Below are 17,051 nucleotides of genomic sequence, written 5' to 3' on the forward strand. Positions count from 1 at the left end.
CAAATAGCTTGTTTCTTCAATCTTCGACACTGACCGTCAAATCAAATTAGATCTAAGGTACGTTATTTTACTCATCGATAGATACTGATCCACCATACTGATCGTTGAATCATTACTTAGAACTCGCTAATGGAACCTTTTATTTGAAAAAAATATAACAATCTATTGACTTAAATAAAAAAAAAAAGTTTAAATAGTTCAGTGACTTAAATGAAAACTTTCGAATAGTTTAAAAACTAAATTGTAACATGTTTTAGTTAAGTAACAAAAATGAAATCTTACCCATAGTTTAGGACTAAAAGTGTAGTTTACCTATTATTTAAAGTAAATTAAATTTTATTAAGAAATACTATTTGATACACGGTACACTTTTAAATAATTATATGATGTGAGTAGTATTTTGTACTTGAAAGTTACTATATGTACTTTACGCATTGAAAGTGAGGATGATTATTGTTAGCGTTTTGCGCACCTCTTCGTTACTGTTATCATTTATCGATAGAGCTTGGAGTTTCACTTGTGTTTACTAAGGGCAAACCGGTTTATGAGTTAAATTTTATAAAATAATTATAAGAGCTTCATTGAAATATAATAATGAATTTCATAGCGTTTATTTAAATTTGGTTGTATAATGTTAAGTAATAATTATTATTGATTCCTTAATTTTGTATTGTAACATGTCCAAGAAATTTTAAAGATTATCGGATTCATTCATAATAGCTAAAATTATCGATAATTAGTAAAATAATATTTTTAAGTAAAGAGAATAGTAATTAATATTTATTATTTATTTCTTTATTTATTTAAAATTATATTATTATTAGAAATCATGTCTTAATGGAAAGCTCAGCGCATGAATTGTAATAAGGAGACAAGAGGTGGACGGTCTCTCCAGTCTCATCCACATTTTTGTAATGTTTTTAACTATCAAAGTGGATGGCATGTACATAATCACGTTTAGTTACAAGCAATTAGAAGGTGTTTGTTGAGACATGTATGCAAATTTGATAAAAGAATTTGTTAAAAGAATTAATTATAGACTGAAATAAGAAGGATGATAGTATAGCACTCACTACTTGAGATGGTATTTATAGAGAATAGTGGGTGTTACATAAATTCAAGCCATTAAGTTTATCTCATACATCCGATTATATGACTTTTTTATTCAATGAAAGTCATAGCAGCATCAATAGTCAAAATGCTTGAAAAACAATTTAAGATATAATCAAACGAAAAACAAACTACAGATGATAATGTCACCCTAATTTAATTGTGAGCCACCTTATTTATTGTGTATCTAATCCACCGCATAAATTAAATAGCAATAAATATTTGAAATAGTATGTCTTTTGTGTACTATAAAATTAAAAAAAATTTGAAAAATGAAAAATTAAGTTATTTTGGGCATAGGATATTTAAATGGATGAATTTGACATTTATTTTGATATATTTTCATAAATTTGGGATGACATGACGAAATTTGTCCTTTAAACATGAGGACAATTTTGCATATTCATTCCTAGAACCTTTTAAAGAATTTAAGCAAATTACCGTTGAGGATGACTTAAGTTTTCTTTAAATTTATTAGGAACAGTTTTATATTTTTGGAAACGATTTAAATTTTTCCCAAAACCACTAAATTTTATAGTATTAGCTTTGATTTATAAGACTTTTATATAATAATATCTAAGATAATTTTTTCATATTATTCTTTAAATCATGCATGTTGAAAAACAAAAAAATATAAAAAATCTTAGAAAATATTTTGAAAGTATTACAAATACTCAAGAACATGTTTTTAAAATGATTTGATTTATACCAAATGTATTTGAGTTTATTCCAAATTATTATAAAGAGTTTAAGAATGCTTTTTCAAACATTTTGGTGGTTAAGTATCGATACATAACCTTTAGGTACCATAACCTCACCAAAAAATACCCACATACCTGTCTAGAGGGGTAAAGTATCAATATTTTGTCTATATATAAGATATTGATACCAACACTCTAAATATTGATATTGATCTGTCATAATTCAATATGTCAAATTAGGCTCTCTAATACAATTAATTAGCTTATTCTCAAACAAATTAGGTGTTTTTTCTTTACTTTTGTTGGTTTTTAGTTTTTGTTGTTAATAAACTGTTTCTGTACGTTTTATGCCCTTTTGAGACCCAAATTGGCCAAATGTGCCATGAGAGACCTAACGATGTAATTGAGTTGGTGTAGGAAGTTGACAATGGCCTAAACATGAAGAAATCATTTTTAGAAGAAGGTATCACGACACTGAGCCATGGAAGTCGTGATACACCTGTCAATGCTGAAATGAGGAAGATTGAGACCAACTTCAGTGGTATCGCAATACCAAGAAATGGGTATTGCAACACCAACACCCCCCAAACTCCCACTTACACTACTATTGTGGGTATCGCAACACCAGAGCCTAGGTATCGTGATACCACTATCGACAGAGATAAAAAATGACTGCAAGTGTAGTTCTTGTCTAATACGAACCCCAATCAAAATTAAACGTTTAAAGGCATTTTGGTCCAATTTCTTAGGTTGTAATCACAAGAAAAGCCACTTTTTGGTTGTGTAGAAAAAGAAGGTTGTTTTACTTTTAGTTTTTTATCATCTTTTTAGCTTAGTTTTTAGTTGCCTTCTTCTCTATTTTTCTTGGGTTTAGTTACTTTTCTAGTTTTTAGTTGTGTTGGCAGTTAGTTAGTTAGTTAATTTTTATTGTAGCTTGGTTTTATTTGTTGTTTAGTACTCAAAACTCTCTTGTATTTTCATTTTAATCCATGGTTTTAAATATAGTCTAGCTCCATTTTAATTTCTCTGATAAAAATCCGACCTCTAGTGTTATTTTTCATCACCATTGCTGCTATCTTCATCTTCCTCAAGCTTTTTACAAGAAAACACACAGCTTTTCGTAACCCTCTTCTTGTGCTTATTTTAAAGTAGCTTTGCTTGTATGTTGGGTTCTTTCTTGTATGAAACTGAGGATCAGTAGCTAAATTTATAGTGGTTTGTTGATGAAAATGTTGTTTGGTTAATTTTTGGTACATGGACTAAATCGTAAAAATTAGACTAAATTTAATAAACTTCAAAACTTAGAATTGATTCCTTTAAGGGAACATATAGATAGGTGAGACCAAGATGAGGGCCTATTGAGCAAAAATTCATTTAGCCTGAGTTAGTTTGGTGAGGTCGAGAGATAAACCGAACTCAATCATCTAATTTGGTAAAATGGTGACTGAGAGGTAAAATTAAGTCAATTAGAAGTTTAAGCCTTTTAGATCCCTAATCCAAAGACTAATCAACAACATGGAAGTCAAGTGGCCACTTGTGTCTCTTGAATTGTCAATGGTGTAAGTTTGTTTATTTTGTAAATTACTTCTTTTTAGTGTTAAATAGCCGATTAGGGTAATTAACCTCGATCATAATTTGTTGTAATATAAGACTTAGTGAGTAGTTAGCTAGACTTCTTTGTTGTATGCTTATCGTCTAGGAATCACTTTATCCTCGAACTCTCTTGGGTTCGATCCTTGAAATACTTGAGTGTTCTATTGTGTCACTATAAATATTACAACTGGTTTATTACACTTGTAGTAAAGCTACTAGATATTTAAGTATAATAGTATTGATTCTCAGCCTCGGCATAGGCACATCAGGGCGCAATCAAATATTTGGCCAAAAGTACTGATATTTTAGGAGGTTAGTAACTACAAGCATTTCTAGAAGGGTAAAGTGTCAATACTTGATCTTGAAATATCCATACTTACCCTAAAAGTATTTATACTTGCCTTAAAGGTATCTATACTTTCTTGTTTCTAACAGTTCTTTTTGTTAAAAGTATTGATACCAACACACATGGTTCAACTCTATTAAAAATTTAATACTAACATAGATAAATATGTATATATCATTGTTTAATAGTCATCTTAATTTTTGTAGTTTGATAATTAAATATATATATATATGATAGCAAAATCAAGGTGGTACTTAAAACCGAAGTTATGGTAAATTATTATTCTTAATATAAAATTTGGTACACCTTTTTTAATTTCACATCTAAAATATTTTGGTCCAATATACTTTTTTTTTTCTAATGTAGCACTTAAGCTCTTTTTATTTAGTTTGATGTTTGAAGTTGGTTTTTTTAAGTTATAGTAAATTACTTTAATATACTAATAATGTTATTTTCTTATAAGGTAGCAAAAATAATCAATATACAACTTTCATGCGTCAAATAAGAGGTGTAGTCCTGCCCAGCCTGAAGGCCCGTCCGAAAAATAGGAGGGTTCGGGTAAAAATATAGGCCCAAAATATGAGTTTAGACAAAAAAACAAGGCCCGTTTAGAAAGCGGGCGGGCTCAAATAAAACTTTTTGTCCGGGCGGGCCCGCCCAAATTATATACTAAATATATTTTTTTAATCATTTTTACATTTTATTTTCAATTTTAATATAATCACTTTTTATTATATTTTCAATTTGTGTATTGTTTTAAGAATTGTTTTAGTATCATTTTTTTATTTTTTTCTTGTTTTAATATTTGTTTTAAATGTATTTGATTTATTATATTTTAAAATTTTTATTTAATGAAATAAGCTAAAAAAATTTAATATGGGCGGGCTCAGACTTAACAATTTTATTTCAAGCCGGGCTTCGACAAATTTTTAGGCCCATATTTCGGGTCAGGCCAGACCTATGCCTAGAAAACGAGCTTAAAATTTTGTCTGGGCCTAGCCCGGCCCAGCCCAGCCCATGCACACCTCTAGGCAAATGACATAGACTTTTTTTATTTTAAATCTTCAATTACTTTTAGTTTAATTAATTATTTTTAATCTAACATAATTATTTTACTTTATTCTGAGTTTTTAAAACTCTTGTTTTTCTTCTTCAATATCCATTCGTTAAGATAGCTCAAGGCACAATTTTTGAATCAGATTTCCTATGATATTGACGATAATTTTATGAAATTGAAGGCTTTGTGAAGGCTAAGTCATGCTTTAATCATGCAACCCCTATTGAATCAATCTTGCCATTAAAAGTTAAAAAGTCATCCAATGAAAAGTAAAATTTGAACATATCATTTAACGAAACACAAAAAACTCCAAATAAATGTAATCATTTATGTAATTAAATTTCATGTCATATGCTACATGTCATTCATACATTAGCTATTTTATCTCCTCATGAAAAACAAAAACAGTTAGTATTTTAGAGGTAATTTGTATAACATTTGACAAATTTATCAAATCGAAAAAAAAAATTCTTAAGATATCAAATTAAGAAAAAGTAACAAGTTTAGATACCAAATTAAAATATATATATTTACATGCCCAAAAAAAGATTATACATATCAAATTCGGATACCAGTTCAAAGAAAAATCAAATTATGAAAAAATTGTACCACCAAATGTAATATTAAGGCAAAGTTCATTTGCAGGCAAGCTCAAGTAGACGGCTTTAGAAGTGAAACAAGACACATATCCAGTTAATCGTTATTAATCTTTCAGAACCATCAAATCGATTGAACCAAAAAATAAACAGTCCGATCCAATAAATGTCATTAGCTCCAATTTTCAAGGAATCAGTCAGTAACATGTTAAAACTATATAACAATGACATGACGATTATATAAAAAATTTGATCATATAATCCTCAAACACATTACTTGAACAAATAACACAAGAAAAAGAGAGTTTAGGGGCGGGAGGGGCGGGGGGGAACTCAGTAGTCATAAATAGTTGAATTTATGAAAATCAAGAACTTCAATTCTTCTAGTGCCTTCCATTTCCTTTGTTTTATATTGTCAAAAAAAAATCATCTGGTCACTTTCTCAGTCAATTATGAAGAATCAAATCATGGTTTCGCCGCGGCACCTGCACCACCTTGACGGCCACCTCTTCCATTCTGATTAACTCGCTGATAGTTATCTCCATTCCAACCACCTAAACCCTTTGGTCGTCCTGAAAACTCCCCCTGGTTTCTGAATTCATTCCTGCCATAGCCTCCTCCTCGGCCACTGCCAAAGTTCCCTCGACCCCTGAAATTGTCACTTCGAAACCCAGCTTTACCTGAAGGATATCTTGCCCTCCCAGTCCCAGTCCCACTCCCACTCCCACTGCTACCAACTGCAAAAAGGAGCAGGTTCTCAAAGTTATTATTAGCCTATATTACTAGCCAAAGCTAATATGCGGATATCATATATCCACGACTGCATTAAGTATTTGCAAGAAATTTTGATAGGATCAATATGAGGAACAATACCCCTGAACCCCTACCAAACAAATATGCCCGAGGGTTAAACGTACTACAACAGACCAAGCCCTTTCTCCCCATGTATGGCCCAGCTAAATTGATAAAATTGCAGAATTGTTAACTATTTGAGACCATACCATTCCTAAGCTCAGTACTATTATTGGAAGAACTAAAAGTTTGATTTGAGTAAACGAATATGAGAGAAGTTATGGAACTGATGATAAATTTCAGCATCAAAATTCTAAATTTTGAATTACCTCGAGTATTAGTCCTCTTTTCTTCCACAGCAGCTTGACGATCCCCAATAGTGATTGGTGAAGCCTGGAGTGCATAAACACATCCATAAATTCAAAGATATAACCAGAAATACAGAAGGCTGACTGAGAGCCACCAGCAACTCTACAAATCCTTATTAGCTTATCGTAAAAATTTGAGGTCATTCGATAATATCACACTTAAGTTCTGCAACAAAAAACTCTGATGCAGTTGAGAAAGAAGCAAAAATATGGGATAACACTGTAATTTAAACCTTTGGTTTAGGTTAGTTAGGACCATAGAATTGTAGGCTGGGAAGGTGCAATGATGTGAGACTTTTACAACATCCACAATACACCAGTTAATAATTTGTTGGATCAAGCTTCATTGGCTCAAGCTTTTGGATTTCCCAACTTAATTCAGCAATGCTGTGAATTGGTTACAAACTGAAAAGGAAAATATAAGCTCTAAACATACAGAAAAATATTACAAGGTCCCGCTTTCATTTCCATTATTCCATTTACTGTCTTTAAGTTGCAGAAGAATAGAAATATAACATATCAAGGTGGATTTATTCTTTCAGACCAGTTGATTCAATTACTTTCACAACCAGTAGAGTTTTCTCGAAGAAAGTTCTACACAAAGTCATGAAATCAGAAACATTTCGAGTGCCCAAAAACCCAAGTTCACGTATTACAACAATACTGTCACTCAGTAGACTTTGATCTGGTTTTGGATTTTATTTCTTGTTTCTTATTTTTTGCTTTGAAATAGTGCTTTGTTTTAGGTCAGGGAAGGGGGTCATCGACATGATTGTAAACATCAAGACATTCATTTCTATTTCTGTTCAGCATTAGAGTAAGTTGCAACAATTTTACCAGAAAAATGACCCGAACTTGCCTGACAGATGGCATGTATTCAGTAGACAATAATTATTGAAGTTTTCACGTAAAAAAATTGAATAGAGCAACTTATGACAGTATCTTACCTCAAGTGCACTCTGCACTGAACTTGCATTTTCGAATTCAACAAACCCGAACGTGAATCCCTGCTGCAGAAGGAAAGAAATACACAAAAAGAGTAAGAACCGAGAACTTGAACTGGAAATGTCAACTAGTAAGGTTAACTTGAGAAGCCCAAATTAATATCTTAGTCAACCTTATTGCTTCTGACTTGGATGCCATTGCGCTTAATGGGCCCAAATTTTTTGAATGCCACCTCGAGTTGCGCAGGTGTTGCAGTGTAAGGCAAATTCCGTACGTATATGGAGTGTCCTTCAGCTTTCGTAAGAACAAAAGTAAATGAGATTTATATTTACAAAAAAAAAAAGGAACATTAACCAAGACATCAAAGAGAAAAACACATATCATATAACATAAACCATGCAAATCAAGTACTGTTAATCCTTAATTGATATCTTGCTTCATTGAAATTGAAAAAAGTTACTGATCTAATTCCATTAACAACAAGAAAAATGTGCTTCTCTTACTGTGCAAGCGTGCATAAATGAAGTTGGCAATTACCTTCCTCATTGTCATTGCTACTTTCAGGTGCATTGTCACTGTTAGGTAATGCTACCTCAGTTGCGGGAGCAGGTTTTGCAGAAACAATGGAGTGAGGTTCTTTAGGTGCCACCCTCACATTATTGGTAGGAACATAGACCGGAGCAGACGCTGTATTAGTTTTCATTACTTTGACCTAATATGAATTTCAGTAAGTTTAATAAAGGTAAAAAGAACCAGCAAAACATGAATGAAAAAGAAAAAATCATCAATATTAACTCACAATTGAAGCATATGATTTCTTAGGAGCATCCTCTAAAACCACAGGAGGTGAATCAACAACCACAACAGTTTCATTAGGACTTGTAATGTTTTGGGGTTCAACAACTTCATCTTCAATCACTGATCCTTCCTCCTTATCCGAAGGATCAAAAACTTCAGCATCATTATTAACATCTTCATCTTCTGGGTAAGTTAATGGGTCTTCTGCAAGATTGTCATGAGTTGGCTCTGGAAGAAAAAGCGATTCCATGATTTGAGCATAAAGCAAGTACAAACATAATACATAAAACGAGGGAATAAGGTCGGACCTGGTTCTGGTGTCAAGGCAGATGTTGAAGCCTGTTCATTGATGCCATTAACTGGAACGGAGTTTTGCAACTCTTTCTCCTCAACATATCTGAAAATATCATTTAAGACGAAGTAACCTTTGTCTTGTGGAGCTAGAAAGAAGGTTTGTGTGAATTTCCTTCTCACATTGTCTTTTCCGGTTAAGCATCCAGTTACCAGTACAATGACCCCTTTCTCAAAAGAGTCTTGAGCATCTGCAGTTTTTATCTCTGCTGTATAGTCCTCATAATTCAGCGAAAGTACCTTCTCATTGATTGCCTGCCCAAAAGCAAATATAGCAGCACTCATAAACCAAACCACATTCAAGCTATATTACAAGAAAAAAGAAAACGTTCATACAAGTTCATCAAATATACGAGTCTCCAGAAACAAACAGTTCCAAAAATATCCATTGCCACAATTAAAGACATGCATCTAATAGATGCACAAAGCTCCTCCCAAGGTCTCCATGGTTTCTAAAACAGAATTCTTTAACAATTATTACAAATATTTTTCCTTAATTATTCTTGAACTCGCCATTCACCTTAAGCCCAGAAATTACCAAGGTAAAAAAAAAGGAAAAGTGGCATGTATTTCAAATTCTCAATGACAGTACACCCGTGCCTAATCATATTGGAAGTTATCTCAACTCCCAATGTGGACTTACCTGCATGGTAGTCACAGTTGTCATGTTGCCATACATATCTGGCCGACTTAAACAACTCGAATCTTGATAAAATCTATGCACGAGGTTCGGCGATTGGTGAAGAATATGGTAATACTGCTCCACAAAAGCATTTCCAACAACTTGAGCACTGGGAGTACCCGCAGGATTTCCTTCCTGCATGGCCATCTGCACATAGTTTCAACGAAACCAATCACTAAAACTTCAAATACTGACAACCAACCACACAATTACAATGAAAAAAAAAAAGGATTATTGCCCCAACCTTTCCTAAGAAAGAAAAATACTTTCTATAACTAACATTTATAGCTGACACTAAACATAAGAGAAACCATCAACAAGATGTTTGCAGTACATAAAATCATCTCTCACTAAAAAAATGCCAGATTTTTAACCTCCTAGACATCTTTAACCAACATAAAGCATAGAGATGAAAATAACAGTAATAATAATAATAACAACAACAATAACAACAACCACCTTTTTCACCATAAATTAGAAATTAGAAAGTTCTTCATATAAGCGCTAAACCATTAAATACTACACTAACAAGTTTCAAGCAATTCAAAAAACCCAAACCTAAAACAAGTAATCAAACAAAACCATCAAGAAAATAGATGCTTTTAAACATAAAAGTCAAAGTATATATCTAAAAACCAATTAACACAGATTCAAAAATAATAATAATTACAATAATAATGAACGACTAATTAAAAAAAGGAAATCCCAGAAAACCCTTGATGAAACGAAAGAGTATGAAGCAGATTTAAGAACCAAATTGAAGAGAAAGTCAGGATCTAGCGGTTGATTAGCAGATCAATCAAATACAGAGGGAATAAAAAGATAAGACAGAGATCAAACGGAATGAAAGGAAGGGGAAAAGTATGATCACAAGTACCTGAATCGTGAGGTGATTTGAGCTTGAGAGAGAAAGAGAGAAAATCTGTCAGCTTTGAAAGAAAGCAGAGAGAGAAACCTAAAGCGAAGGAGAGTAAGCCTACGAAGTAGGAAATCAATGTGAAGAACAATTGCAAAGCCGAAGAAAATATACTGAATATATTATTGGTATTGGCACTATATACTAAAGGGCTCTTAGTATTTATTATATATCTTTAGGTAAAATTGTCTCCCAACTCCGATTGCATTTTAGTCTTTCTAAATTAATTTTTATGAACAAAACATGGGATCAGCATTATTATCCTTTTAGTAAAATTTAATAAATTAATAATTTTTTATAAATTTTATTTATAATTTTAAATTTAAAAGGGTTTAATTTATTTTTAATTTGTTATTAAGGGTTTTTGACCCTAACTTTATTAGTTTCAAAATATTTTAATTTATTTCTAATAAAAAAATAATAGTCAAATTAAATAAATGAATAAAGTTTGAGGTTAAATTTACTATTATACCTTATGTATAAACATAAAAACAATAATTTAACAGTGTGCTGTACTTTTAGCAGAGAAATTCTTTTACTCGCTCATCTAACCTATAGGCTATAAGGGTCAATTTACCCATATTTTCAATAATAATAAAACTAAAATGCAATCCTGTGAGACTTTTACATAGTTTAATTTCTGTTTAAAATCTAATTTCTCTTCAAATAAATTAAATAATTTAACTTTTGCATTAAGTATTAACTATTTACATTAACAAGATAATTTAATCTTAAATTAAATGAAGTAGTTTAATTTTATATTATTTAAATTAGTTTTGTATTTTGTGCAATGTACAAAAAATGTTATTTATTTAAATGTCTAAATATATAAAACTATTAATTTAGATTTTAAATTTTAAAATATTAAAATCGCATGTGAGAAGTTTGAATTTGCATTGGATAATATGTTACAAAATTAAGGTTGCGTGGAAGAAAAAATGAGTGGCACTGATCGGGTTGGCAAGGGAGAAGACTCCACCGCTGATCGTAATACCAAAAAGGTTCGGTTTAAAAATGGCAGTGGTGACTCTTTGGCATATATGGTGGTTGACTCGTCCCCAGCAAGCGGAGTTTCATGGAAAGATAAATTCTTGGGAGGATCAGCTTCTAACTCTCTTGATGGTGCTGCTAATCTCGATTTAGAGTTTGAAGATGGGGATATTCGTAGATCCAACCTTAATGGTATTCCTACCATTGACTTTTCAGATCGCATTACCAAAATCTTGATCAAAGGAATGGAGCTCACTGTGGTGGTCAAGTTGCTCGGGCACAATATAGGCTATGGGGCTCTGTATAAGCATATCACTAGTGTCATGGGTTGCGCATGGGAGCCTGCAACCATGACACATCTGTGTGAACTATCAAGAAGGAAGGAGGTCATTTGGCCCAATCGGACCGGCCCGTTGCTTGAAGAGATTGAAGGCCCATCTACAAGTTAGACAAATATGGAAACATGATCTTACAAGATATTATTTTATAAGATTACATATCTTAGATAAGATATGTAATCTTAGAAGATATGATTTTATATTTGGTGGTAGGTGCCTTTTAATCTTAGCCATTGATGTGCTTAATTTTGTACCGTTGGATTTGGAGAGGCTCAACTATAAATAAGAGACCTCTTCCCTCATTGTAAATTACTTGAGTTTTGAGTAAAAAGAATCCTTGAGAGCATTCACTCAAACTTTTCTCTCTTGTGTTCTTATTTTCCCTGGCTTGTTCTTATCTCATTCTTCTTTCATCTTGTTGGCTTTGAGTTGCTTTCGCTTGAGTTGTGTTTCATGAGGAATTCTGTTGAATCCTTCTTTTGTGGAAGTTAGGCTGACTTGGGCGTTTTTGGAGTAAGAAACTGCCTAAGGCCGCACGGATTCTGAGGCAAGAATCTTAAGTCCGTGATGATTGGTACGAGCCGGTTCGAAAGCACTTTTGAGATATGTCGAAAGAAGTTGTTGATCGAATGAGCCAATGGAGACCCGTGGGAGGCCGAAAAGGCTAGTCGATCGAGGATATCTTTGTCGAGCTTGGAAATTCGAGTGGTTAATCTCGAGGAGTCCGTTGGTGACATGAAGGAGACACTCGAAGTGGTCCTAACCCGTATGGAGGAACTGAGGGAAGATAGCAAGGAGTTTGTGTTGGACTCCCTCGGATCCACTTCGGACAAACCGGCAGAGAGGGACGAAGCTCTTGAGGCCTGGCCGATCGCCATGAAGGAAGAGATTGCTGAGCTTAAGGGGAGCTCGAAATCAGTAAGGCGCCTGGAAGTGGGATGTTGGCTTCGGGACCGAAGCAACGTCATGTGGATGTTCCAAAACCCGAGAAGTTCAATGGGATTAGGTCCGCAAGAGAAGTGGACAACTTCCTGTGGAAATTGGAGCAATATTTTCGAGTAATTGGCATTGAGAATGATGCCACCAAGGTAAACACCGCTTCAATTTACTTTTCTGATGTTGCTCTCTTGTGGTGGAGACGTAGGTCCACGGATGAGAAACGTGGAAGAACGACAATTAGAACTTGGGAGGAGTTCCAAAGAGAGTTGAAGAAGCAGTTTTATCCACAACATGCCGAAAAGGAGGCTCGTGCTAAGTTACGTCGGCTTACGCAACAAGGCACTATTCGAGATTATGTTTGGGAATTCAGCGAGTTGATGCTTCAGATCTCAGACTTGAATGAGAAAGAAGCATTCTATTGGTTCGAGGATGGTTTAAAAATGTGGGCCAAGCAAGAGTTGCGTCGCCTAGATATCACCGAATTGACCGAAGCTATGGCCAAGGCAGAAAATTTCTATGATGTTGGGGGTAGAAAGTTTGATAATAATGATTCTTTCAAACCCAAGTCGAGACCCAAAGGCAATGGTGGGGGAGACAAGGATCAATGGGAAAAGAATGACGAAGGCCCAAAGTCTAGTCAAGGTAAGCCTTGGGATAGAAAAGGACCAATGAAGTGCTTTCTTTGCCAAGGCCCACATAGAATAAATGTCTGTCCAAAGAGAGCCGCTTTTCATGCCATGGAGGCACGCGAGGAAGCCGAAGATGACACTAAAAGCCTTAATTCGATATTAGGAGGTGTCGAAGAAAAGTTAAGCAATGGGTTGATGTTTGTGGACATCATCGTAACTGGCACAGAAGATTGAATGCACTTGTTGATCTTGAAGGCGTCGATTTATTCATGTCCAAAGAAATGGCAAAGGAACTTGGCCTCAGAATTGAGGAAGATTCGGGACGAATCAAAACGGTGAATTCAGAAAACATTCCCATAACAGGAGTGGCAAAAGGGGTAGAACTCAAACTTGGCGAGTGGACGGGTAAAGCGACCATTAAGGTAATCCCACTTGATGATTACGATTTTGTAGTTGGATTAAATTTACTTGACAGGCTTAATGCGGATATTCACCCTTCCGAGAATTACATGACAATCTCCGATGCAAACCAACGATATATGGTGAGAATGAAAAGGAAGGGAAGCATGGAGGGAAAAACCTTGTCGGCAATTCAATTTGCCAAAGGAGTCCGTTGAAATGAAGTCTCCTACCTAGCTACCTTGAGAGACAATATGGATGATAAATTTGAGTGGGAAATTCCAAAGGAAATGGAACGGTTGCTAAAGTCATTTCAAGATGTAATGCCCATGGAGTTGCCCAAAAGATTGCCACCAAAGAGGGAGGTGGACCACAAGATTGAACTGTTGCCCAATACTGAACCGCCAGCAAGGGCACCATATCGAATGGCTCCACCGGAACTAGAGGAATTGCGGAAGCAGTTGATAGAGCTTTTAGATGCCGGGTTCATTAGACCTTCTAAAGCCTCATTTGGGGCACCTGTGTTATTTCAAAAGAAGCATGATGGATCTTTGAAAATGTGCATCGACTACAGGGCCTTAAACAAAATCACTATAAAAAATAGGTATCCCATTCCTCTTATTGCAGATTTGTTCGATCAACTTGGTAGCGCGAGATGGTTTACTAAGTTGGATTTGCGATCGGGGTACCACCAAGTGAGAATAGCCGAAGGGGATGAGCCCAAGACAGCCTGTGTAACTAGGTATGGGTCTTTTGAGTTCTTAGTGATGCCGTTCAGGTTGACAAATGCTCCGGCCACATTCTGTACCCTAATGAATAAGGTATTACAACCTTTCTTGGATCGTTTTGTGGTTGTTTATCTTGACGATATTGTGGTGTATAGTAAGACGCTCGAAGAGCATGTGGGACACTTGGGGGAAGTGTTCCAAACTCTACGAGAAAATGAGCTATATGTCAAAAAGGAGAAATGCTCATTTTTCCAACGAGAAGTGTCATTTCTAGGCCATATTGTGGGAGGTGGCACGATTCGAATGGATGAAAGTAAAGTTCGAGCAATTGCCGATTGGGAGCCACCAACCAAGGTGATGGAGTTGCAGTCTTTCCTTGGATTAGCAAATTACTACCGTCGCTTCATTAAAGGCTATTCCAAGATCACTGCACCCTTGACGGACCTGTTGAAAAAGGGCAAAGTGTGGGATTGGGACCCTCAGTGTAAGAAAGCCTTCAACCAAGTGAAGCAAGCGATGACGAGTGAGCACTGCATCGCATTGCCAAATTTTTCAAAGGCGTATGAGGTACGCATGATGCTTCGAGTATGCGATTGGAGGGTGTTGATGCAAGATGGGCATCCGATTGCTTTCGAGAGTCGAAAGCTTAACGAGATAGAACGGAGATACACGGTCCAAGAAAAAGAAATGACGGCAGTGGTGCATTGTTTACGTACATGGAGACACTATTTGCTGGGTTCCAGGTTTGTGGTATTCACTGATAATGTTGCAAATAGCTATTTCTTAACCCAGAAAAAGTTGTCCCCCAAGCAGGCTGGTTGGCAGGTTTTCCTAGCAGAGTTTGATTTTAGCATGGAATACAAGCCGGAGAGTGCCAACATTGTGGCCGATGCACTTAGCCGAAAAATAGAATTTGCAACGATAAGCCAACCCGAGAGTCCCTTATTAGAGCGCATTCAAGAAGGACTGTCCCATGATCCCACGGCCAAAAATTTGATGGAGCTTGCTAGAGATGGAAAGACAAGACGATTTTGGCTCGAGGGAGAATTGCTATACACTCATGGGCAACGTCTATATGTGCCTCAACATGGGAATTTACGAAGAGAAGTCATGAAGGAATATCATGATTCAAAATGGGCTGGCCATCCCGGAGTACACCGCACCTTGGCTCTATTGAAGGATCGATTTTATTCGCTTCACATGGGTGATGATGTGGAGACCTATGTGAAAACTTGTTTAATATGCCAACAAGATAAGGTTGAGTTGAAAGCCCCTACTGGTTTGTTACAACCGTTGCCCATTCCGGAGCGCCCATGGGAGAGTTTGTCCATAGACTTTATCACAGGTTTGCCTAAATCTGATGGACTCGCGAGTATTTTTGTTGTGGAGGATAGGTTTTCGAAGTATGCAACTTTCATCCCCGCAACCAATGAGTGTCCCGCTGAGGAGGCAGCTCGCTTATTCCTTAAGCATGTGGTGAAGTATTGGGGGGTACCACAGTTTATCATCAGTGATCGAGATGGGCGATTCACGGGTCGATTTTGGACAGAGTTGTTCAAATTAATGGGCTCAGATTTAAACTTTTCCACTAGCATGTATCCCCAAACTGATAGGCAAACCGAACGAGTGAATGCATTGTTGGAGACGTATCTTCGGAACTATGTAAGTGCAACACAAAAGGATTGGCCAAAGTTGTTGGATGTGGCTCAGTTTTCGTATAACTTACAACGAAGTGGAGCAACGAACCAGAGTCCGTTTGAGATAGTGACGGGGCAACAGCCGCTTACACCCAATGCAGTTGCAACTCGTTATGTGGGACCGAATCCAGCAGCTTATCGATTTGCGAGGGATTGGCAAGAGCAAAACGATCTAGCTAGAGCTTGTCTACATAAGGCAAGTAAGCGCAACAAGAAATAGGCGGATCGAAATCGAAGGGACGTGCAATTTCAAGTTGGTGACCCAGTTCTTGCCAAACTACACCTGATTTTGCGACATGATAGGTTACACAAAGGACTCGTTCGGCGGTATGAGGGGCCATTTCGAATTGTGAAGAAGGTAGGCAAGGTGGCCTACAAGCTTGAGTTGCCTGAAAAGCTTAAAGTTCATCCAGTATTCCATGTGAGTATGCTTAAGCCATTTCATGAAGATGGAGAAGACCCAAATCGAAGCAAGTCTGAACGAGCACCAATGGGGGTAAAAGTCGCCTATGATCGAGAGGTCGAGAACATTGAAGCGGATCGTGTGGTCAGACGTAAGTACTACCGACCGCGGCGTGAATACTTAGTCCGATGGAAGGGATTCCCGGATAGTGAGATGAGTTGGGAACCTGCTGAAGCCCTGTGGCAATTCCAAGACAAGATAGATCGATACCATACGGAGGACGCGACGAGGGCGTCGCTAGATTTGGTGGGGGAGAATGTCATAGGTTGCGCATGGGAGCCCGCAACCATGACACATCTGTGTGAACTATCAAGAAGGAAAGAGGTCATTTGGCCCAATCGGACCGGCCCGTTGCTTGAAGAGATTGAAGGCCCATCTACAAGTTAGATAAATATGGAAACATGATCTTACAAGATATTATTTTATAAGATTACATATCTTAGATAAGATATGTAATCTTAGAAGATATGATTTTATATTTGGTGGTAGGTGCCTTTTAATCTTAGCCATTGATATGCTTAATTTTGTACCGTTGGATTTGGAGAGGCTCAACTATAAATAAGAGACCTTTTCCCTCATTGTAAATCACTTGAGTTTTGAGTAAGAAGAATCC

General features: G+C 35.9%; 2 protein-coding genes across 4 annotated transcripts in view; one reads left to right on the forward strand and one right to left on the reverse strand.

Moving 5' to 3' along the window:
- Window positions 1-5,507: 5,507 nt before the first annotated feature.
- Window positions 5,508-10,455, reverse strand: LOC108479622 (nuclear transport factor 2-like). 3 transcript variants are annotated; one of them, XM_053023464.1, is made up of 9 exons: window positions 10,217-10,455; window positions 9,301-9,486; window positions 8,615-8,912; window positions 8,308-8,510; window positions 8,046-8,220; window positions 7,681-7,802; window positions 7,511-7,573; window positions 6,525-6,588; window positions 5,508-6,140 (listed from the first exon to the last, which is right to left on the reverse strand). In XM_053023464.1, the coding sequence occupies exons 2-9, from the start codon at window positions 9,484-9,486 to the stop codon at window positions 5,869-5,871; spliced, it is 1,383 nt and encodes a 460-aa protein (XP_052879424.1). In that variant the 5' UTR covers window positions 10,217-10,455; the 3' UTR covers window positions 5,508-5,868. The 3 variants fall into 3 exon arrangements, with proteins under 3 accessions (XP_052879424.1, XP_017637826.1, XP_017637825.1); XM_017782337.2 differs by having other exon boundaries at window positions 7,681-7,796; window positions 8,308-8,534; XM_017782336.2 differs by having other exon boundaries at window positions 8,308-8,534.
- Window positions 10,456-11,193: 738 nt separating this feature from the next.
- The window catches only part of LOC128285508 (uncharacterized), a 33,568-nt gene continuing 27,710 nt past the window's right edge, over window positions 11,194-17,051 (forward strand). The window contains 5 exon segments of the mRNA XM_053022979.1: window positions 11,194-11,631; window positions 12,304-12,501; window positions 12,543-13,330; window positions 13,378-13,693; window positions 13,838-16,703. Coding sequence (XP_052878939.1) covers window positions 11,194-11,631; window positions 12,304-12,501; window positions 12,543-13,330; window positions 13,378-13,693; window positions 13,838-16,703 — 4,606 coding nt within the window.

Source organism: Gossypium arboreum, chromosome 12, assembly GCF_025698485.1.
Source record: "Gossypium arboreum isolate Shixiya-1 chromosome 12, ASM2569848v2, whole genome shotgun sequence".
NCBI classification, from domain to species: domain Eukaryota; kingdom Viridiplantae; phylum Streptophyta; class Magnoliopsida; order Malvales; family Malvaceae; genus Gossypium; species Gossypium arboreum.